The 25,245-nt window shown below is 39.0% G+C and overlaps 1 protein-coding gene and 1 pseudogene across 1 annotated transcript in view; one reads left to right on the top strand and one right to left on the bottom strand.

Moving 5' to 3' along the window:
* LOC100337053 (ATP-binding cassette sub-family C member 4) overlaps positions 1-25,245 on the bottom strand; it is a 1,051,816-nt gene that overhangs the window by 863,811 nt on the left and 162,760 nt on the right. The window contains exons 10-11 of the mRNA XM_059892301.1: positions 10,192-10,293; positions 656-745 (exon numbers count right to left, since the gene is read on the bottom strand). Of these exons, the coding sequence (XP_059748284.1) occupies positions 656-745; positions 10,192-10,293 (192 nt within the window). The remainder of the gene's footprint in view (positions 1-655; positions 746-10,191; positions 10,294-25,245) is intronic.
* Positions 12,342-13,829, top strand: LOC100848652 (glutamyl-tRNA(Gln) amidotransferase subunit A, mitochondrial-like; annotated as a pseudogene).

Here is a 25,245-nt window from a genome sequence, read left to right as displayed (position 1 = left end):
TACTTACAGCTGAGTCATGTTGTACAGCAGAAACTAACAACATTGTGAAGCAATTATGTTCCAATTGAAAAATAAATTTAAAAAAAGAATGAGCATGGATGACTTATTAAAACAATGTAAACCTAGAACAATAGCATTTTTAATGAAAGATATGGACTATAATCATCATGGAGATTTCACAAGTGTGACGATCAACAACAACATCTCAAGAGGGTAAATCTTTATATATCCCTCTGTGGAATGAACTTACACTTTGGCTCAGAAGGTCCCTGGGTCCTCCAATGACTGCCCAGTACGCCTGTGCCCATGAGAAAACTATGCCAGGCCTCTCCATGCTCTTCTCAGCAAGTTTCATGGAAATCACTGAAATCCTTACCAATATCTCTTATATGATGTTATAAATTATAAGGAATCAATACACTGTGTACATGTAAAACTTTCTGAGAATCAAGATGGATGTGTGGGACCAAAACTGAGGCAATGCAGAGATGGGTTTCACTGTAATTATTTTACTATTATTCAATTTCAATAAACTATCATGTTAAAAAAAAAAAAAAAAAAAAACAACATTGTACACACAGCTTTGGGCTCAACTCTGAGAATTTAATAGGGACTGTAGTGTTGCATCAAGCTGCCAAAAGGCACCACAACTTACCTTTCCTGCGCCCACAGGTCCGACCACAGCTAGCAGTTCACCAGGTCTGACAGTAAAGGAAACGCCTTGTAGAGCTGGGGTTCTTAATTCCTGCAAATTAAAGTTTATAAAAACATACCCATTTCAATAAAGTATGCCAAATGCTACAGAAAATGGAGAAAATAATATAATATTCATTGATATGCAAATTAACCCACATTCTTCTCCTGCCTATTTTAAGACATCCTGTCCTGGAGGCCTTTTCATCCAATCATATCTCTTCGGGAGTTTCAATCAGTTTTAGTTGCCTTTAGACACCCACAGATTTTAAGTAGGTGAAATGACAAGGCACCCACATGAAGTGAAAACTTCATGATGCATATTAACTTATTAAAATAATATACTTCGTAGAGTATCCAGTATGTGAAGTTTTTTTAATCATTTATAAGTTTTCGCTATGACCCTTGGCTTTAACTGACTATATCTCATTAATCTCCACAAGAGAGCTACATAGGTATATGGCAGACCTGGCCCTTTAAATAATTTGAATCTCCACTAATCTCTCCATTTTCACTTGATAAAGAAAGAATCTCAGTAATGCTCAGCAAGCAAAGGAGCACTTTATATAAAGAAGTCATTCTCAATATGGGTTGGCCAAAAAGTCTGTTCAGTTTTTTCTGTAAGATGGCTCTAGTTGTTGGGGGCCAGAGTGAGGTACTCCGCCCGTGACAAAGGTCATGAGGAAGGAGGCTCGACATACGCAAAGGCAGGATCGAGCCTCAGGAGTCCCCCTGGAAATCCTCAAGCATCTACCCCCATAACCAGAGCCTGCCTACTTTACTACTTTGTGCTCTCACCTACATCTCTGACTTTACGGGGGGCTGTCCCCCACCACCTCTTTCGGAGAAGGAGTTAACTTAGAGCTCCAGTTAATAATAATTCCTGGGCGTGATAAGAGTGTTTTAACCTACACACTCCTCTGAAGTTTCTCTAGCCTGCCTGACAGGCTTGTCCGGCCACATGTGATTGCTCACAGCCTCCCAACCGTGAGAGGCATGAGATGCTTTAAACCTTCTAAAAACAGGTTCCTTAGAAAAGTTAGAAAACTATTAGTATAAGTATAATGGGCTGATTAGAAATTGTATTGGTGAAGGGTTTTTCATTTGTTGAGCCAATGTTTGTTGCTAAGTCTCCACATCCCCTGCCCTTACACACATTAATGAATATATAGAAGAAATAAGTATTAACCTTTGATATTAATCACGTTAGACCTTAGGCTAAGTAAATACTTTCCTTAACTAAAACCCACTACACCCTCACCCTATAGGAATGTAACTTTATTTGGGTGGCGTCTGTTTTAAGAATAATCACCCCTGGAGAAATAAGTGTCCTGGTTGACTGACCGTTGTCACAAGGAGAGGGTCATAAATTGTCAGCAGGCCCCCTGGCCAGAAGATGATGTAACACCCCCAAGACCTCTGTATGCATTTGTGTGAAGCACCTGACTTTGATAAAAGTCAGGACTGCTGTCCCCACGTGACTTTTGTATAACATCTCAGTGTATAAAAACAGACTCTGGAAAATAAAGAATTGGGATCGGTTTCTCAAAATACTGGTCTCCCCATGTCGCTCTCTCTCTCACTCTGGTTGAGTCTCCATCTGGAGCGCGGAACCCGCCATGCTTACTAATTATGCCTGGGCTTCTAAGATCCGACCGGGGAGGCCTCAGTGTCTCCTCTCCTTCGGGGGAATGGAAGGACGCCTGCGGCCTACGTAAGTGGTGCAAACTTCTTGTCTTGAAGTTTTATTGGTCTCCCGCGTAAACCAAGCTACTCAGCCTCTTTTCTCCACTGAATTTTCCTACTGAGCTATCCTCATCCTATTACTCTGTATATCTTTGATAAAATATTTAAATAAATAGGTCGCCGACGCCGTCCCCGCTTCGAATACCCTGGATCAGCCGGGGCAGGACCCCGGCATCTAGTAGTACTAAGTTGTCTTTAACTTTATTCAAAACAATGTTGTTAAGATTGTTTATGACAGCTGTCATATCAGCATGCATTTAAAAAAAACTTTTTAAAATTGGTGAATTTTTGTGTAGCCATTTTAATATTAAAATTAAAAAGCAACATTTTTGGCACATTATGTTTTACTATTTTCTTCTTTCTTTCTTTTCTTTTTTTTTTTTTTTTGCTTTACTATTTCAAGAGAGGTAAAAATGCAACTGAAATGCAGAAAAAGATTTGTGCAGTGTATGGAGAATGTGCTGTGACTGATCAAATGTATGAAAAGTGCTTGCAAAGTTTTGTGCTGGGTATTTCTTGTCGGACGATGCTCTACTGTTAGGTATGCCAGTTGAAGTTGATAGAGATCACATCAAGACATTCAGAACAAACAACGCTATACCATGCAGGAGACAGCTGACATACTCAAAATATTCAAATATTTCATTCAAAGTATTGAATGGAAATTGTTTGCACTAGCTTGGATATGTTAATCACCTTGATATTTGAGTTTCACAGAAGTTAAGGAAAAAAAACCCTTCTTGATCATATTTCTGCATGCAGTTCTCCACTTAAACGTAACAGAAATGTTCCATTTTTAAAACAAATTGTGACAGGTGATGAAAAATGGATACTATACAATATTGTGGAACAGAATAGATTGTGGGCAAGTGAAATGCACCAGCACGAACCACACCAAAAGCCAGTCCTCATCCAAAGAAGGTGATGTTGTGTATATGGTGGCATTGCAATGGAATCCTCTATTATGAGCTCCTTCAGGAAAATCAAATGATTAATTCCAACAAATACTGCTCCCATTAGACCAAACAAAAGCAGCTATCTATGAAAAGCATCCAGAATTAGTCAACAGAAAATGTATAATCTCCCATCAGGATAACGTAAGACCGCATGTTTCTTTGATGACCAGGCAAAAAACTGTTACAGATTGGCTGGGAAGTTCTGACTGATCCCCTGTATTGTACCAGACATTGTACTTTTGGACTTCCATTTATTTCAGTCTTTACAAAATTCTCAATGGAAAAAATTCAATTCCCTGTAAAACTGTAAAAGGTATCTGGAACAGTTCTTTGCTCAAAAAATTAAAAAATTTTGAAAAGATGGAATTATGCAGTTCCCTGGAAAATGGCAGAAGGTAGTGGAACAAAACAGTGAATATGTTGTTCAATGAAGTTCTTGGTGACAATCAACCAGAGTGATAAGAACTCTGAGAAAGGGCTCCAGGAAAAGCAATATTAGGAAGACTACCCATGCCCTTTGGCCACATGGAAAATAGTACTGACAAGCAGCTGAATGAGGAAAGATGAATTATTGATGGCCTTATATACATAAACTAATCAAATTAAAAATGGATAAATTTCAGAAGGGTAGGAGGAACTTTCATGAAAAACAAAAAAGTGATCACTACACACTACTTTTCCTAGAAGTTAATGATATTTACATGGTCATCAGTTCAGTTCAGTTCAGTTCAGTCACTCACTCGTGTCCGATTCTTTGCAACCCCATGAATCAGAGCACGCCAGGCCTCCCTGTCCATCACCAACTCCCGGAGTTCACTCAAACTCATGTCCATCGAGTCGGTGATGTCATCCAGCCATCTCATCCTCTGTCGTCCCCTTCTCCTCCTACCCCCAATCCCTCCCAGCATCTCCAAGCATCAGAGTCTTTTCCAATGAGTCAACTCTTCACATGAGGTGGCCAAAGTATTGCAGTTTCAGCTTCAACATCAATCCTTCCAATGAACACCCAGGACTGATCTCCTTTAGGATGGACTGGTTGGATATCTTTGCACTCCAGGGACTCTCAATGGTCTTCAACACCACAGTTCAAAAGCATCAATTTTTTGGCACTCAGCTTTCTTCACAGTCCAACTCTCACAGCCATACATGACCACTGGAAAAACGATAGCCTTGACTAGACGGACCTTTTTTGGCAAAGTAATGTCTCTGCTTTCTAATATGCTATCTAATTTGGTCATAACTTTCCTTCCAAGGAGTAAGCGTCTTTTAATTTCATGGCTGTAGTCACCATCTGCAGTGATTTTGGAACCCCTCAAAATAAAGTCAGCCACTATTTCCACTGTTTCCCCATCTATTTTCCATGAAGTGATGGGACAGGATGCCCTTATCTTCATTTTCTGAATGTTGAGCTTTAAGCCAACTTTTTCACTCTCCTCTTTCACTTTCATCAAGAGGCTTTTGAGTTCCTCTTCACTTTCTGCCATAAGGGTGGTGTCATCTGCATATCTGAGGTTATTGATATTTCTCCCAGCAATCTTGATTCCAGCTGTGCTTCCTCCAGCCCAGCGTTTCTCATGGTGTACTCTGCATATAAGTTAAATAAGCAGGGTGACAATATACAGCCTTGATGTACTGCTTTTCCTATTTGGGACCAGTTTATTGTTCCATATCCAGTTCTAACTGTTGCTTCCTGACTTGCATACAGATTTCTCAAGAGGCAGGTCAGGTGATCTGGTATTCCCATCTCTTGAAGAATTTTCCACAGTTTCTTGTGATCCACACACTCAAAGGCTTTGGCATAGTCAATAAAGCATAAATAGATGTTTTTCTGGAACTTTCTTGCGTTTTCAGTGATCCAGCGGATGTTGGCAATTTGATCTCTGGTTCCTCTGCCTTTTCTAAAACCAGCTTGAACATCTGGAAGTTCACGGTTCACATGTTGCTGAAGCCTGGCTTGGAGAATTTTGAGCATTACTTTACTAGCATGTGAGAAGGATGCAATTGTGCAGTAGTTTGAGCATTCTTTGGCGTTGCCTTTCTTTGGGATTGGAATCAAAACTGACCTTTTCCAGTCCTGTGGCCACTGCTGAGTTTTCCAAATTTGCTGGCACGTTGAGTGCAGCACTTTCACAGCATCATGTTTCAGAATTTGGAATAGCTCAACTGGAATTCCATCACCTCCACTAGCTTTGTTCGTAGCGATGCTTTCTAAGGCCCATTTGACTTCACATTCCAGGATGTTTGACTCTAGGTCAGTGATCACACCATCGTGATTATCTGGGTCATGAAGATCTTTTTTGTACAGTTCTTCTGTGTATTCTTGCCATCTCTTCTTAATATCTTCTGCTTCTGTTAGGTCCATACCATTTCTGTCCTTTATCGAGCCCAACTTTGCATGAAATGTTCCTTTGGTATCTCTAATTTTCTTGAAGAGATCTCTAGTCTTTCCCATTCTGTTGTTTTCCTCTATTTCTTTGCATTGATCACTGAAGAAAGCTTTTTTATCTCTTCTTGCTATTCTTTGGGACTCTGCATTCAGATGTTTATATCTTTCTTCTCCTTTGCTTTTCGCTTCTCTTCTTTTCACAGCTATTTGTGAGGCCTCCCCAGACAGCAATTTTGCATTTCTTTTCCATGGGAACGGTCTTGATCCCTGTCTCCTGTACAATGCCACGAACCCCATTCCATAGTTCATCAGGCACTCTATCGATCAGATCTAGGCCCTTAAATCTATTTCTCACTTCCACTGTATAATCATAAGGGATTTGATTTAGGTCATACCTGAATGGTGTAGTGGTTTTCCCTACTTTCTTCAATTTAAGTCTGAATTTGGCAATAAGGAGTTCATGGTCTGAGCCACAGTCAGCTCCTGGACTTGTTTTTGCTGACTGTATAGAACTTCTCCATCTTTGGCTGCAAAGAATATAATCAATCTGATTTTGGTGGTGACCATCTGGTGATGTCCATGTATATAGAGTCTTCGTTTCTGTTGTTGGAAGAGGGTGTTTGCTATGACCAGTGCATTTTCTTGGCAAAACTCTATTAGTCTTTGCCCTGCTTCATTCCGTATTCCAAGGCCAAATTTGCCTGTTACTCCAGGTGTTTCTTGACTTCCTACTTTTGCATTCCAGTCCCCTCTAATGAAAAGGACATCTTTTTTGGGTGTTAGTTTTAAAAGGTCTTGTAGGTCTTCATAGAACCGTTCAACTTCAGCTTCTTCAGCGTTACTGGTTGGGGCATAGACTTAGATTACTGTGATATTGAATGGTTTGCCTTGGAAATGAGCAGAGGTCATTCTGTCGTGTTTGAGATTGCATCCAAGTACTGCATTTCAGACTCTTTTGTTGACCATGATGGCTACTCCATTTCTTCTGAGGGATTCCTGCCCGCAGTAGTAGATATAATGGTCATCTGAGTTAAATTCACCCATTCCAGTCCGTTTCAGTTTGCTGATTCCTAGAATGTCGATGTTCACTCTTGCCATCTCTTGTTTGACCACTATCAATTTGCCTTGATTCATGGACCTGACATTCCAGGTTCCTATGCAATATTGCTCTTTACAGCATCGGACCTTGCTTCTATCACCAGTCACATCCACAACTGGGTATTCTTTTTGCTTTGGCTCCATCCCTTCATTCTTTCTGGAGTTATTTCTCCACTGATCTCCAGTAGCATATTGGGCACCTATTGACCTGGGGAGTTTCTCTTTCAGTATCCTATCATTTTGCCTTTTCATACTGTTCATGGGGTTCTCAAGGCAAGCATACTGAAGTGGTTTGCCATTTCCTTCTCCAGTGGACCACATTCTGTCAGATCTCTCCACCATGACCCGCCCATCTTGGGTTGCCCCATGGGCATGGCTTAGTTTCATTAAGTTAGACAAGGCTGTGGTCCTAGTGTGATTAGATTGACTATTTTTCTATGAGTATGGTTTCAGTGCTTTTGCCGTCTGATGCCCTCTTGCAACACCTACCGTTTTACTCGGGTTTCTCTTACCTTGGGCGTGGCTCCGTGGGTGCAGGAGGACCTAGAGGAGCTATCCCACATTGAAGGTCAGGAAGGGCAGGGGTGAGGAGATACCCCTCGTCCAAGGTAAGGAGCAATGGCTGCGCTTTGCTGGAGTAGCCATGAAGAGATACCCCACGCCCAAGGTAAGTATGTGTCAGCATCCACATAAAGTTAACATCATAATGGAATTTTAGTGGTGCTTTCCATAAGTGCTTCAAGTGGATTATGACAAGAAATATCAAGCAGGAGGCAAATCTACTCTATTAAGGTAGGGTAGGTCAGTCACCTTGTATGAGTTCCTGTATGCAAAAGGTGTAGGGATGTGGTTGTATATATTTGTTCTATATATTTATGTAGAACATATTACTGTCTTGCTGGTGGAGATGAAAGGTTAGGGTCAGAAGTAGGTGAACACAATTCAGGTGGCACAACATTGTCACTGTCATGAAAGACAGGAGGAGTCTACAGAGCCTGGATATTTGCTCTGTGGTCCCTACTCTGACACTAGCCAGGCTCCCGGACTCTGCTCTGGAGGGTGGACCCTCTGGTAGAGGTGTCTCCTCCCTGAGTCCTTCCAGTCCTGGGGTGGGAGCAGCTTCCTGCCTTTGCTAATCACTGAGCTGCCTCATCCACCACTGCTTTGCCCTTTTTTGTTCTTTCATCTCCTATGTAACTAATTTCCTGCATGGAATCCCCTCTCTCCTGCTGCAGGTTTGGGTCTCCTGATTAATCCACACTGATACAGGAGGATGTGCACAAAGAACTATAAAGCTGGAGGCGGGAGGAGACTTTCAGTTGTCTGTAATGGGGCTGCACTGGGAGTGTAAACTTGAGAACTTTTGGAGAGTGGTTCCTATTGTTTTTCCTATTTGCTAAATTTCAGAAATAAACCAAGTCCTGGGAAAATCTTTGTGATATCACCAGTTCTCCCTGTCAGCTTGTCACACAGTACAACCCTTCAACTTGGAATAACTGGTACTTACTATGCCCACCTGCTTTCTCCTCCTGCCCCTGGATGCCACCAAAGTAGCCAGAACCATCCAGAAGCTTAGGATAGAGGAGCCCCACCCTACCCACGGCAAAGATGCAAATCACTCACACTATGTAATAAGATATTTGATAACATTAAGGCAAAAAACATACACTGATTGTATCCAAAGTCTCTGGTCTCTAACAGCTGATTTTGTATTTGTTAGTTAACCCTTTCTATACTGCAGCATTTTGTATCTCCAATCCTACAAATTCTAATATTATAAATGCATTTACTTCAAGTTCAAAATATGATAACGCTTTGAAAGTTCTCTTGAAAGTGAGGTAAATAATAATATGTCAAATGCCTCAGGCTGACTTTATTTTTAGTGTTAGCAAGTGTTAGTTTCTCAGTCGTGTCTGACTCTTTGTGATCCCATGGATTGTAGCCGGCTAGGTCCTTCTGTCCATGAAATTCTCCAAGCAAGAATACCACAGTGGTTTGCCATTTCTTTCTCTGGTGACCCTGTAGGGGAAATTAGAATTGGACACCTCAAGTCCAAGGGAGCCCCTCCAGGCATGTTCATTACCAGAGCATTCCTCTCCTTTGTAAAGAGAGGAATTTGTTTCTTTACAAAGAAGTTCTTTGTAAAGCACTCCTGACTGGCAGATTGTTTAATTGTGAGCCATACAGAGGCCATTGCTCTTTTGATCTTAACATATCTAATATGCATCCCAAAGATCTTTCCTTCAGGACAGATGAAATATTTTTCCCATTTTTGCAAAACACAAAGCACCAAAACACAAAAGATGCAGACAATTTCCAACAAAAAAATGGTACAAGACAGATTCCAGCATCAATGCATACAGATGAACTGGCCACCAACAGGGTAAATAAATGTACCTTATAAAACAAAGGAACTAATTCTATCTAGGTTACCCACTCCCACAAGAACTAGCTCCCAAATGAACTGATTCCAACTGCACCAGTTCCCAAATCAGGTAAATAAATTTACCCTACATATGAGCTATGGTGGGCTTGTCCCATGAGAACTAGTTCCCAATGAACTGGTTCAGGGTAGAGTCCAACAACACCTCCCCTCTGTAAATGGGTACCCAACCAAATTAGCTTGTCCTGTAAAGGAAAAGCCCAGATTGAGGGGAAAAAATGTTCCCAGTGTGCACACCAGAGTAACTTACCCTTTGAAATCAAGCCCGTCGGCTCTTAACACAAAACGACACACAAAACAAGCGAACAGGTTGAATCAGCTATCAAATTGGGTAGACTTACCCCACAACCGAAATCAAGTCTGTTGACTCTAGAAGTTTGTCAGTTCTTTGTCTCAATTGTCAAGCTGAGGGAAGCCGGTACCCATTCAGGGAATCTTGAAGGAAAGAACCTCAGGACAAATGAACCGAGCAGCTGCTAGGGTCTTGCTCCAATATTCCCTGATTGGTGCTGGCTAGCCACAAGCAGCAAGGCTCCTGGCTGGCTAAGCCAAATTGTTACCAAGTCCAACCTTGCTCTGCTCACCGCAAGACAGGCAATGAGAGACAAGGTTTTGAGGCAGGGAAAAGACCTTAATTGGGGAGCTGGTAGACCAGGAAGACTACAGGCTAGTGCCTCAAAACAACCATCTTTATTTTTAATCTCTGTTAATTGCAAACCTCATTCCTGATTCAGATTATTTATAACATACTTCCATGGTATATGGGCTAGTCACATTTTGTATCATGTGTAAAATCTCAAAACCCTCCAATAAATCTATGTCACAGTTGTCCTTTAGCAGTCACAATCATGAAATTAAGAATTTGTTACCTTATCCCAAAAAGCAGTGAAATCTTGCACGTTCACAACTGTTTTACCATCTGATGGCAGCTGATGATCACACTGTGGTAGCTCACCAAGTAACAGAAAGTTCTACAGAAAAAGAAAAAACACAAATTGTTTAAACTGTAGGAACAAAGCACAAGCAAAATAATTGCTTCCATGAAATCTGCAATATATTTTACAAACTGTATTTCATTATGTTAGATCATTAGCAATACTAAATAATATGTTGTATAAACTATTATAGCATATAGTATAGTACATCCAGTATACACATATAGCTTATAGTGTGTATATATGTAAACACCACACACACACACACACACACACACACACACACACACACACAAAAGAGTTCCAGGCCATGGAACTATCTTTGTAACTTTCTTAACAAGTATACTGGCTCCCCTTAAAAAAGAAATATGTCTCCAAATTTGAACACATCAAGACCCGGGACATTTATTGTTTCATTAATAATACACACAGGTTTTGACAGAAAATGATTCCATAAATATTTGCTGAATCCCACCAGGTTCCAAGCACCATGCAACACTGCTAGGAACACAGAGAGGAAGGTCATTCCCAGGCCTTCAGCAGTCAGGTGGAAAAGGACAGGCTGGGAACATAAGACCTATGGATGAAACTCTGAATGAAAGCCTTACTCTGCTTTCCTCCTCCTGAGTATCAAATCCCTATTACTGCTTGTAATTAACTATCATTAAAATCATCATCTTAAAAGATAAGGCTATTAAATCTCTAACTCTTTCTTACTTTTCACAAGCATGTTTTCACAAACACTTGTCTCTGATCCTTAGTCAAAGTCCTCTCCTCCTCAATAGAATGATCATATCTTCCACTTCTTGCTATTTTCCACAACAATTATTAATAGGAATTATTCAATGCAATTTAGCTGAATAAAATAAAGTCTTGAAAATCATTAGAAAACTAATATAATCATATACAGGAAACTCCCTCTTAATCTTTAAATGCTAAAAATAATTCAATGAGAAAACACACAGTGGGAAAGAAACTGAACAACAGAGACCACTCCCACCCCCACCCCCAAGTACTATGAACATGTGGCAGAGACTACTGGCTGTCCTCAAAACCTGCTCTCTTTCTTCCATGCTAACAAAACCTTGGGTTTTAGCTGCACATGGCAACCTGAAAAGAGGCCCTCTCTCTCTCCAGCCTTCTGAGCAAATAGGAGCAGCCACGTGACTAAATCCAGGTCAGTGGAGGGTGACAACAACCAGGCTCTTTCTCCACCCCATGGCCTGGGCCTTGGAGGCTGCCAGCATGGTCAAGGTCAATGCATTTGACATCATGGAGGATCATACTAGCCATGGAGCTTGTTACAGGTTAAATTATATCCCTCTCCCAAAAGATAGGCTGAAGTCCTATCTAGGAACTCCAGTTACATCAAAACATGACTTTATTTGGAATTAGAGTCCGATTAAGATGCAATCATACTGGAGTCAGGTTGGCCCTGAATCCAATATGACTGATGTCCTTATAAGGATACCCAGAGACAAACACAGGCAGAAAACAGCCACCTGAAGAAAACAGAAACTGGAGTGGTGGCAGTTAAAAACCAAGGAACCCAAGGTTTGCCTGCAACCACCAAAATCTAGAAGAGGCAAAGAAAGATTCTCCCTGTGACCAGAATTCAGAGGGATCAGTGACCCTGCTGACACCTTGATTTCAAACTTCCAACCTCCACAACTGGGAAACAATAAATTTCTATTGTTTTAACCACCTGGTTTGTAGTACTTGGTCATGGCAGCCCTGGAAAACAGATACAAAGCTTTACAAGGTTTCTTGCATGAGTGAAAAACAAACTATATTTCTGTGAAAAGTAGCTTTACCATGCATAATTCTAGGACCTACGGGCACAGAATTTTAACCAACACAGGGGGCAATTGAAACAAGCATGTGATGATGTTCAAAAAAGAAAATGGACGTGAATAGTAACCTCCTATCCTAAACCTCATAAATAGCCTTCAAGACCTTGACACCCTTATCTATTGTGCCATAAAGCTACAAATTTGATAAACACCTTCTACTTCAAAAGAACGACTTTTCCTCTTCCTCCTTTGTCACCAGGCCCTGGTGGTGGCAGGCAGGGCACAAGGACCATGTTGGGTTGGACCTTCCAAGAAGTTTCTGTGGCACTAGAACAAGGCCAGGTTACTCCAGCTGAGCTCTGCCAAAGATAGCTCTCCTTTCTCAAGAAGACCAAGTTACTGTATCAGAAGAGGTGGTCTTAAAGCAAGTTGAAGAATCAGAGAAAAGATATAAGGTCACTCACTGGGGGATTTAGATGAAATCCCTATTGTAGAAAGACAACTTTAGCACATCTGGCATTGAGACAACATGTGCATCAAACATACTGAAAAGTTAAGTATCACCTTAAATTCCACAGAGGTTGTTGGATCAGGGAGCTTTGTTAATGGTAAAAACAAACTTAGATGAGTCTGCTATGGGATACAGAAGCACAGATGGAATTTTTGGACCAGTTAAAAACCCATGGAGTTATTCAAACAATATAGAGAAAAGAGGGAGCAGAAGTCTCAAGGTGAAAATAAGGATTCAAATTGGCTTATAACTGGAGGAAGCTCAGGAGGGAGTGCAGTGGCTGTGTCAGCATTCACTTGCTTCCCTGCTTTAGGACCAGATTCCAGAGGATCAACCAGCAATCCAGCTGCCCACTATGAGGCTGTTGGTTTAAAATCCAGCTATGACTTAGTTTCCTCATTCCCCTGGTGAATTCAATGATGTGCCCAGAATCTTAACTAGATGCATGGATGATGCACCATTGTGTTGAGTATACTAGCTGGGCAGGATCTCTAAGATTCTACCAAAATTCAAGATCCTGTTAAAATCATTTATGCTTCCCAGTTTAACAGATGTGAGCAAATGATGTATAGGAATTCCAAAGGAATATCTTATACCAGAATTGTCAAGTGAAGTACAATCTCTTTGGTCCAAAGCTGCTAATCTCTTTGAGTCTGAGGGGGCCAAAGTAAATGAAGTGTCCCTGCCCCAACCAGTTATTCAGTTGTCTGCTACCATGTACTGTGTACATCAGAACTGGCATCAAATATGGCAAGATTTGATAGGTTAGAATATGGTCACTGATTTGACATTGATGTGTCTACTGAAGCCATGTATGCTGCAACTAAACAAGAAGAGTTCAATGATTTGGTGTGGGGAAGAATCCTCTCAGGAAACTTTATTAAAAGAAAATTATGAGAACTATTTTATCAAAGCAGAGAAAGTGAGAGGACTCATTACTAATGATTTTGTGAATGTTTTTAACTCTGGAGTAAATGTTTTCCTAACTTTTACTACCTTGAGTGAGGCAGTGCCATACACAAAGTGCATCAAAGAAGACAACAGAACATGAATTGCCCAGGGTGATATTTTTACACAGACTGTAAATTTGGCAGAATTCCCAGTGGTGACTGTCCCTACAGCCCTGCCAAGCCAAGGACTGTCAATAGAACTGCAGTTTAATGGTTGTGCATTCTGTGACCAGCTGCTTTTTTACAGTCTGTAAATGGTTTGAAAAGCAAGTACAGTTTACTGTTACTCAACTTCTCAAACTAATGGATGATTGTTGATCAAACTTTGAAAATTAAACATTATCTCTGCTTCTCTAAAATAGTAGTAATAACTATACCATTCAAACTATTATGACTTTTAAAGCTTTTATTTTTTTTTAATTTTATTTTATTTTTAAACTTTACATAATTGTATTAGTTTTGCCTAATATCAAAATGAATCCACCACAGGTATACATGTGTTTAGACAATTGAAATGATCTTGTAATTTGATTCATTGTCAGTACAGTCATTCCTTGAAATCACTTTTTAAAATTCTTGTGATGTATTTAATTATAAAAAATCTGTCAGCATTTATTAAGTATCCACTAAGTATGTATATTGTCACCCTGCTTATTTAACTTATATGCAGAGTATATCATGAGAAACGCTGGGTTGGAGGAAGCACAAGCTGGAATTAAGATTGCAGGGAGAAATATCAATAACCTCAGATATGCAGATGACACCACCCTTATGGCAGAAAGTGAAGAGGAACTCAAAAGCCTCTTGATGAAAGTGAAAGAGGAGAGTGAAAAAGTTGGCTTAAAGCTCAACATTGAGAAAACTAAGATCATGGCATCTGGTCCCATCACTTCATGGCAAATAGATGGGGAAACAGTGGAAACAGTGGCAGACTTTTTTGGGGGGGGGTTCCAAAATCACTGCAGATGGTGATTGCAGCCATGAAATTAAAAGACGCTTACTCCTTGGAAGGAAAGTTATGACCAAACTAGATAGCATATTTAAAAGCAGAGACATTACTTTGTCAACAAAGGTCTGTCAAGTCAAGGCTATGGTTTTTCCAGTGGTCATGTATGGATGTGAGAGTTGGACAGTGAAGAAAGCTGAGCGCTGAAGAATTGATGCTTTTGAACTGTGGTGTTGGAGAAGACTCTTGAGAGTCCCTTGGACTGCAAGGAGATCCAACCAGTCCATTCTAAAGGAGATCAGTCCTGGGTGTTCTTTGGAAGGAATGATGCTAAAGCTGAAACTCCAGTATTTTGGCCACCTCATGTGAAGAGTTGACTCATTGGAAAAGACTCTGATGATGGGAGGGATTAGGGGCAGGAGGAAAAGGGGACGACAGAGGATGAAATGGATGGATGGCATCACTGACTCGATGGACATGAGTTTGAGTGAACTCTGGGAGTTGATGATGGACAGGAAGGCTGGGCGTGCTGCAATTCATGGGGTCACAAAGAGTTGGACACGACTGAGTGACTGAACTGAACTGAAGTATAAACAAAGTACAGGATTTCTATTATAATGCAATATACCTGTTCCTGAAAAATGATGCATTCTGCCAAAATATTCATTAAAAACAACACTGCCTACAGTACAAGTAAGCTTAGAGTAAGCAAAACTTCTACATCTTTGTAATGAGGGCACTAACAAAATCACTGGTACCCTTATTTTTGACAAAGGACGCAAGAATATACAATGGGGCAAAGATAATTTCCTCAATAAGTGCTGCTGGGAAAACTGGATAGTTACATGTAAAAGAATGAAATTAAAATACTTCCTAACACCATACACAAAGATAAACTCAAAATGGATTAAAGATCTAAATATAAGACCATAAACTATAGAATCTTAGAGGAAAACATAGGCAGAACACTATGACATAAATCACAGCAAGATCCTCTATGACCCACCTTCTACAGTAATGGAAATAAAAAAATAAATTAACAATGGGACCTAAGTAAATTTAGAAGATTTTGCACAGTAAAGGAAACTATAAACAAGGTGAAAAGACAACCCTCAGAATGGGAAAAAATAATAGCAAATGAAACAAGTGACAAAGGGTTAATTTCAAAAATATACAAGCAGCTTATACAAATCAATACCAGAAAAAACAAATAACCCAATCAAAAAGTGGGCAAAAGACCTAAGCAGACATTTCTCCAAAGAAAAGATACAGATGGCTAATAATTACCTGAAAAGATGTTCAACATCATTCATTATTTAGTTCAGTTCACTCAGTCATGTCCAACTCTCTGCAACCCCATGAATCACAGCACACCAGGCCTCCCTGTCCATCACCAACTCCCGGAGTTCACCCAAATTCATGTGCATGGAGTCGGCGATGTCATCCAGCCATCTCATCCTCTGTCATCCCCTTCTCCTCCTGCCCTCAATCTTTCCCAGCATCAGGAATTGGAACTATGCAAAATATTCAAAAAAGTACTAATATTTTGACCCGTTCAGGCCCCAAACAACAACCTTCAACTTTACAACCTTTGGTTGCAGATATCCCTATTAATTTATGGGGGTGAGATCTATTGGTGCAATGGACAGCTTATGTAACAATTCCTACTATAGCTTCTCAAGCTAAAAAAATTATGGTAAATATGGGATACAATCCTGTTCAAAATACACAGGTTTTTTAGTGGAGGCCACTCCCAAACAACAAAAACAGCACTTAAGTTGACATGGAAATCTGATGAGCCTACTTGGACAGAGCAGTGGCCCCTATCACATGAAAAGTTACAGGCTCTTGAACAGCTAGTAGAGGAACAATTATCTCTTAATCATATTACCTCAACTACTAGTCCTTGGAATTCTCCTGTCTTTGTTATTAAGAAGAAATCCGGGAAAAGGAGAATGTTAACTGATTTAAGAAAAATTAATGCTATAATCAAACCTACCGGTGCTTTACAACCAGGCATTCTGTCACCTTCTATGATACCATGAAATTGGAAAGTAAAAATCATTGATCTTAAAGATTGTTTTTATACTATTCCTCTACAAGAATCTAATGCTCTCCATTTTGCTTTTACTATACTGTCATTTAATAATAAAAAACCAGGGTCTCGGTATTACTGGAAGGTATTGCCACAAGGAATGCTTAATAGTCCTACATTATGTCAATTATACATCTCCCAACCACTAAATTTATTAGAAAACAATTCCCTCATGCTTATATTATCCACTGTATGAATGATATTATTCTAGCTTTTCCTTTTGCTGAGGAACTTCAATGCATTTTCTTAAATACAGAGATTAAATTAAAAGAATATGGGTTATATATTGCTGTTGATAAATCACAAAAGCAGGAACCATATACCTATTTAGGATATATATCGCAAAGAAATATTATTAAACCACAAAAAAATACAAATTTGAACTGATTCCTTGAAAATTTTAAATGATTTTCAGAAATTATTAGGAGATATAAATTGGTTACAACCATCTTTAGGAATTCCCAACCATTCCTTAACACATATATTTCAAATCCTACAAGGAGAATTTGATTTAAACAAACCCTGTATACTAACAGAACAGGCTAAACAGAAATTGGATCTTGTAAATCAAGCTATACAACAAAGACAACTTAAACAAGTAGATCTGACTGTGCCAATTTCTTTACTTATTCTTCCTGCTTTAGATTTTCCTACAGGAATATTATGACAATTGCAGGGTATCCTGGAATGGGAAATTTTATTCCACACTCCTAAGAAAATAATGACTACTTACATGTTTATTTCCTTTCTTATTTCAAAAATGAGATCCAGATGTATACAACTTTCTGATTATGATCCATGTGAAGTTGTTTTTCCTTTCACTAATAATCAAATCCATAGATTATTTGTTACCAGTATGGATTGGCAAATTGCCATTGCTGATTTCATAGGTGAGGTTCATAACCATTTTCCAAAGTCACCTTTGATTACTATTGCTGCTAAACACAAATAGGTAATTCCTATTATTACTAAAACAATTCTTCTTGCTAATGCCCCCATGTATTTTACTGACATAAATAAAACTCTCAAAGCCGGTTATACTGTATCCACAACAAAGGTTTGTCAGTCTACCCTAGCCTCTGTTCAACAAGATGAATTAAAGGCTATTGCTACCTTATTACAGAATGTTTCTACAGCTTTAAATATTATATCAGATTCTCAATATGCTATACAGATAACACAAATTATTGAAACCATATCTCTACCAAAGGCTTCTTCTAAATCATCTATTATTACAATGTTATCTCAATTACAAAATATATTAAGGCTTTGTTCTGCCCCTTTTTACATTATACATATCAGATCTCATTCTAAGTTGCCTGGACCGTTGGCAAAGGGCAATGATTCCATCAACTCTTTGTTAATTGCTTTTCTTACTTCTTATGAATTTCATCAACTCGCATATATAAATATACATGGCTTGATGAATAAATTTCAATTATCCAGACAAGAGGCCAGAAATATTGTTTCTGCCTGCCCTATGTGTACTCTTACTCACCACATTCCTACAGCTACAGGGGTTAATCCCAGAGGCCTTTATCCCAATATTTGGCAGACTGATGTTACTCATGTCCCTTCTTTTGGACGTTTAGGAGCTGTTCATGTTTCTGTGGATACATATTCATGCATGATTTATGCTTCTGCTCATTCTGAAGAAACATCTGCTCATGTTATCTCACGTTTTTTGCAGGCCTTTTCTTACATGGGCCTACCAAAACATGTTAAAATTGATAATGGCCCTGCATATGTGAGTCATGGTTTTGCAAAAATTTTATCTGATTGGAATATTTCTCATTCTACAGGTATTCCATATAATTCTCAAGACCACTCATTGTGGTCTTGAACGCACTCATCACACTCTAAAAAATATGCTATTTAAACAGAAAGGGGGAGAAAAGTATGGCATATTGATGACACCAAAATAGAAATTAGTCCAAGCTAATTTACTTTAATTTTTTTGGATTTACAATTGGATCATACAACATCAGCAGCAACAGTGCATTTTCAGAACACCATTCTTAGTGAAAATTATACTTAGTGAAAATGATTGCAGATAATACTCCTGTATGGTTGGAAAATGCTATGAATAATTGGTGTAAGGGCTTTAGACTTAAGAAAGGACAAGGTTACACTCTTGTCATTTCAGATGATGGACAACACCATTGGATACCAGGAAGGCATGTCAAAGTAAGGAAAGAAGAGGACATGGTTTGACATCAATCCTCCTGGAGAGCTGCCAGTGATGGGGTAACAAGACTGATGATCAGCAACTGCCCTGAACCAGCTCCATGGACCAACAAAGCCAAACCGCCCACTTGGGGTCAATTGAAGAAATTGATCATTGAATAGAAAAAATTGGTCAAAGAACAGGGACAGCCTTTGACCTCAGCTACCTTGTTCTTGGCTATGTTATCTGTGGTAACTACCATGGTAGGTGCCAGTCATACTTATTGGGCATATGTGCTCAGTTCAGTCGCTCAGTTGTGTCCGACTCTTTGCGACCCCATGAATCACAGCACGCCAGGCCTCCATGTCCATTACCAACTCCCGGAGTTCACTCAGACTCACGTCCATCGAGTCAGTGATGCCATCCAGCCATCTCATCCTCTGTTGTCCCCTTCTCCTCCTGCCCCAAATCCCTCCCAGCATCTCCCAGCATCAGAGTCTTTTCCAATGAGTCAACTCTTCGCATGAAGTGGCCAAAGTACTGGAGTTTCAGCTTTAGAATTATTCCCTCCAAAGAAATCCCAGGGCTGATCTCTTTCAGAATGGACTGGTTGGATCTCCTTGCAGTCCAAGGGACTCTCAAGAGTCTTCTCCAACACCACAGTTCAAAAGCATCAATTCTTCAGCGCTCAGCCTTCTTCACAGTCCAACTCTCACATCCATACATGACCACAGGAAAAACCATAGCCTTGACTAGATGGACCTTTGTTGGCAAAGTAATGTCTCTGCTGTTGAATATGCTATCTAGTTTGGTCATAACTTTCCTTCCAAGGAGTAAGCGTCTTTTAATTTCATGGCTGCAATCACCATCTGCAGTGATTTTGGAGCCCCAAAAAATAAAGTCTGACACTGTTTCCACTGTTTCCCCATCTGTGCCCAATCCTCCCCTATTAAGGCCAATTATGTGGGAGGATTCTTCTGTTCCAATTTTCATAAATGACTCTTCTTGGTTACCCAGCTCTTTTGACCCAAGCCTTCCTTTAAAAATAGAAGAAGAGGCCTGACAACTTTCAAATGTTACTGTTAATTATACTGTGGGACCAGATCTTACCCCTATATGTATGGGAGTGGAAACTCACTGTCTTAAAAGAGGATTACAAAGTTGGTTATCTATAGTTAAAGAACTTCAAAGGAACAAAACTCATTTTTTTTGTTAGAGACATTTCCTTTAATATCACAGGAGAAAATACTACTATGTTTCCACCCCATCTACCTAACTGTATTATTTCGATAAAATCTGGAATAGAGCATTGGGTACAATGGAAATTATGTAAAGCTAATACTGGACATATTATGGCCAATACTTCTGATGGAGAAGTTACTGATTGGAGTCCCAAAGGAGATCCTTTCGACAAAAATAATAATTTGGATTTACCTGTATCATTAAACAATACATTCAGTTCAGTTCAGTCGCTCAGTCGTGTCTGACTCTTTGAGACCCCATGAATTGCAGCACATCAAGCCTCCCTGTCCATCACCAACTCCTGGAGTTCACTGAAACTCACGTCCATTGAGTCAGTGATGCCATCCAGCCATCTCATCCTCTGTCGTTCCCTTCTCCTCCTGCCCCCAATCCTTTCCAGAATCAGAGTCTTTTCCAATGAGTCAACTCTTTGCATGAGGTGGCCAAAGTACTGGAGTTTCAGCTTTAGATTCCATCAATAACATTGTTATTAGCTCTATATATTGGCATGGAGGGAGTTTCTCCCCTCCCTTGCCTAAATTACCTTATATGCCTTTACATTCAGAATTGTGGAAAATATCAGCTGCCTTCCAACTCATAACAGCATGGAAGGGGCAATTTAATTCAATAGTATCTGGTCATTCCTTACAGTTTGATAAAAATTCAACCCATTGGATTAAAGCATCTGTTCATTTACCTTTTGTATTTTTGATAAGACCTACTTTTTATAATGTCTCTTCTGGGTTACTTACTTGTCAAAGTTGTTCCTTTTACACTTGTATCAATTATTCTCTCCAGTTTCAGAATGACTATTCTCTATATGTTCTAAAAATCAGATCTGGAGTATGGCTTCCTGTAAAAATGAATAGACCATGGCAGGATACCCCCACAGTCTATATTGCAGAAGAAATCCTTAAGAAAGTGTTAAAACGCACTAAACGGTTTATTGGACTGTTAATTGCTGCCATTTTAGGAATTATTGCTATAGCTACTAGAGCAGCTGTAGCAGGAGTGGCATTACTTCAGAGTGAACAGACTGCACACTTTGTGCAAGAATGGCATAAAGACTCTGATGTTCTTTGGTCTACCTAGAGAAAAACAGATGGAAAATTCACTGCACAAATGGCTGATTTACAAAGGTTGTTATACTAGGTGATTGAGTAAATAGTATGCAAAAACAGATTCGTCTTAAGTGTGATTGGCACATAACTTCTTTTTGTGTCACTCCTCACAAATATAATGAATCTTCACTTCATTGAGACAAAGTTAAACAACACCTCTTAAATCAAGGTAATATATCTCTGGATATTAATAATTTACAACAAGAGATTATGGAAACTTTCTCTCAGAAACTACACCTTTTGCAAGGATCTAATCTGCTAGAAGCAGCAGCAAATGGGGTTTCTCAATTAAATCCCATTCCACACTTGACAACTATCAGAGGATAAATGGCTGGTTTTATGTTAATTTTTATATGTCTTTTTTTCTGTTTCTTCATAGTCTGGCAGTGAATTACCAAGAAAGTCGATGGACAACAACAGCAATTAGTGACTATCACTTTGGCTTCTATGATCAACAATAATCATTAAAAATAAGCTTCTAAAAAGGGGGGGGGGCATATAGGGAATATGCTATGCACAGGCCTATACTATAATTAACAAGGCTTCTTTGAAAAATAAGAATGAGTTTCTCATGACCCCCAGACGAAGGGCTGGGAGCAGTAAAAAGTACATCGTGGAAAAACATCTTGAAAACAAGATGCTGAAGTAGTGATGTGATTGATGGAAAAATATTAGTGACTGTTCTCATGACCAGAGCCTTGAGGGAGTTGCTGAGAAAGGTCGTCACTAGCTGAAGGGCTAAACATAGTCATGACATGCCTGAAGGTTTGACATTGAGGACTGTGCATTGTATATCGTTATCCCCAATCTGAAATTGTAAAAAACAGATATCTTTAGAGCACACAAAAGGAAGTAGATGTTAGCAATAAAAAGCCTGCAAGGATCAGGATCTTGGCTTTTGCCTGCAAATGGCTTCAGCCCCCTGATCCTCACCTTATTTCTGAGTCTTACTTTTCTTTATTCTTCTGCAGCACCACTCCATCATGTCAGTTTGTTGTTGAGCTGGTCCCAACACCTAACCAGGAAACCTTGACAAACCACTTGTCCAACCCCACCCACAGGGAGCTAGCTTCACAATAAAGAGGAACCACAAACTTCCAGCCTACAGAAAGGCCACCCCAAACACAGCAATCTAAACAAAATTAAAAGGCAGAGAAATATGCAGCAGGTAAAGGAACACATAAATGCCCATCAAACCAAAGAGATGGTGATAGGGAGAATTCACAATAATGATAGTAAAGATGGTCCAACATCTTGAAAACAAAATGGAGTTACAGATAAATAGACTAGAGACAAGGATTGAGAAGATGCAAGAAATGTTTAACAAAGACCTAGAAGAAATAAAGAAGAGTCAGTCAATAATGAATAATGCAATAACTGAGATCAAAAGCATTCTGGAGGAAACCAACAGTAGAATAACTGAGGCAGAAGATAGGATAGGTGAGGTGAAGGATAGAATGATAGAAATCAATGAAGCAGAGAGGGAAAAAGAAAAAAAGAACTACAAGAAATGAGCACAACTTCAAAGACCTCTGGGACAATATTAAATGCCCAACATTCGAACCATAGGAGTCCCAGAAGAAGAAAACAAAAAGAAAGGCCAAGAGAAAATACTCGAGGAGATAATAGTTGAAAACTTCCCTAAAATGGGGAAGGAAATAGCCAGCCAAGTCAAAAAACCCAGAGAGTCCCAAACAGGATAAACCCAAGGATAAAGACCCCAAGACACATATTAATCAAGCTAATGAAGATCAGACACAAAGAGTAAATATTAAAAGCAGCAAGGAAAAAGCAACAAATAACATCCCCATTAGGATAACAACTAATCTTTCAATAGAAACTCTTCAGGCCAGAAGGGAGTGGCAGGACATACTTAAAGTGATGAAAGAGAAAAACCTACAATCAAGATTGCTATACTCATCAAGGATCTCATTAAAATATGAAGGAGAATTCAACAGCTTTACAGACAAGCAAAAGCTGGGAATTCAGCACCACCAAACCGTCTCTCCAATAACTGCTAAAGAATATTCTCTATATAGGAAACACAGAAAAGGTTTATAAACTCGAACCCAAAACAACAAAATAAATGGCAGTGGGATCATACTTATCAATAATTACCTTAAATGTAGATAGGTTGAAAGCCCCAACAAAAAGACAAAGACTGGCTGAATGGATACAAAAAAAAGACCCCTATATATATGCTGTCTACAAGAGACCCACCTCAAACCAAGGGACACATACAGACTGAATGTGAAGGGCTGGAAAAAGATATTTCATGCAAATGGAGACAAAAAGAAAGCAGGAGTAGCAATATTCATATCAGATAAAATAGACTTTGAAATAAAGGCCGTGAAAAGAGACAAAGAAGGATACTACATAATGATAAAGGATCAGTCCAAGAAAAAGATATAACAATTATAAATATATATACACCCAACATAGGAGCACCACAATATGTAAGACAAATGCTAACAAGGAATAAAGGGGAAATTAACAGTAACACAATAATAGTGGGAGTTTTAATACCCCATTCACACCTATGGTTAGATCAACCAAACAGAAAATTAGCAAGGAAACACAAACTTTAAATCATACAATGGGCCAGTTAGACCTAATTGATATCTTTAGGACATTTCACCCCAAAACAATGAATTTCATGTTTTTCTCAAGAGCACACAGAACATTCTCCAGGATAGATCACATCCTGGGCCATAAATATAGCCTTGGTAAATTCAAAAAAAAAAAAAAAAATTCAAATCATTTCAAGCATCCTTTCTGATCACAATGCAGTAAGATTAGATGTCAACTACAGGGGGAAAAAAAAAACTATTAAAAATACAAATATATGGAGGCTAAACAACATGCTTCTGAATAACAAATCATGGAAGAAATTAAAAAAAAGAAATAAAAATATTCATAGAAACAAATGAAAATGAAAACACCACAACCCAAAACCCATGGGATTCAGTAAAAGCAGTGCAAAGGGGAAGGTTCACAGCAATACAAGCTTACCTCAAGAAACAAGAGAAAAATCAAATAAATAACCTAACTTTACACCTAAAGCAACTAGAAAAAGAAACAATGACGAACCCCAGGGTTAGTAGAAGGAAATAAATCATAAAAATTAGGGCAGAAATAAATGAAAAAGAAACAAAGGACACTATAGCAAAAATCAACAAAACTAAAAGCTAGTTCTCTGAGAAGATAAATAAAATAGACAAACCATTAGCCAGACTCGTCAAGGAAAAAAGGGAGAAGAATCAAATTAACAAAATTAAAAGTGAAAACGGATAAATCACAACAGACAACACAGAAATACAAAGGATCATAAGAGACTACTATCAGCAACCATATGACAATAAAGTGGGCAACTTGGAAGAAATGGGCAAATTCTTAGAAAAGTATAACTTTCCAAAACTGAACCAGGAAGAAATAGAAAATCTTAACAGACCCATCACAAGCACAGAAATTGAAACTGAAATCAAAAATCTTCCAGCAAACAAAAGCCTAGGACCAGATGACTTCACAGGTGAATTCTACCAAAAATTTAGAAAAGAGCTAACACCTAGTCTACTCAAACTCTTCCAGAAAATTGAAGAGGAAGGTAAACTTCCAAACACTTTCTATGTGGCCACCATCACCCTAATACCAAAACCAGACAAAGATGCCACAAAAAAGAAAACTACAGGCCAATATCACTGACAAACATAGATGCAAAAATCCTCAACAAAGTTCTAGCAAACAGAATCCAACAACATATTAAAAAGATCATATATCGTAACCCAGTGGGCTTTATCCCAGGGATGCAAGGATTCTTTAATATTCACAAATCAATCAATGTGATACACCACATTAACAAACTGAAAGATAAAAAACATATAATTATTTCAATAGATGCAGAGAAAGCCTTTGATAAAATTCAACATTTATTTATGATTAAAAAAAAAAAAAAAACCCTCCAGAAACCAGGCATAGAAGGAACATACCACAAAATAATAAAAACCATATCTAATAAACCCACAGCAAACATTATCTTAAATGGAGAAAAATTGAAAGCATTTGCCCTAAAGTCAAGAACAAGACAATGGTGCCCACTCTCACCACTACTATTCAACATTGTTTTGGAAGTTTTAGCCACAGCAATCAGAGAAGAAAAAGAAATA

Source organism: Bos taurus, chromosome 12, assembly GCF_002263795.3.
Source record: "Bos taurus isolate L1 Dominette 01449 registration number 42190680 breed Hereford chromosome 12, ARS-UCD2.0, whole genome shotgun sequence".
Lineage (NCBI taxonomy): Eukaryota > Metazoa > Chordata > Mammalia > Artiodactyla > Bovidae > Bos > Bos taurus.
This window is presented reverse-complemented; position numbering and strand designations above follow the sequence as displayed.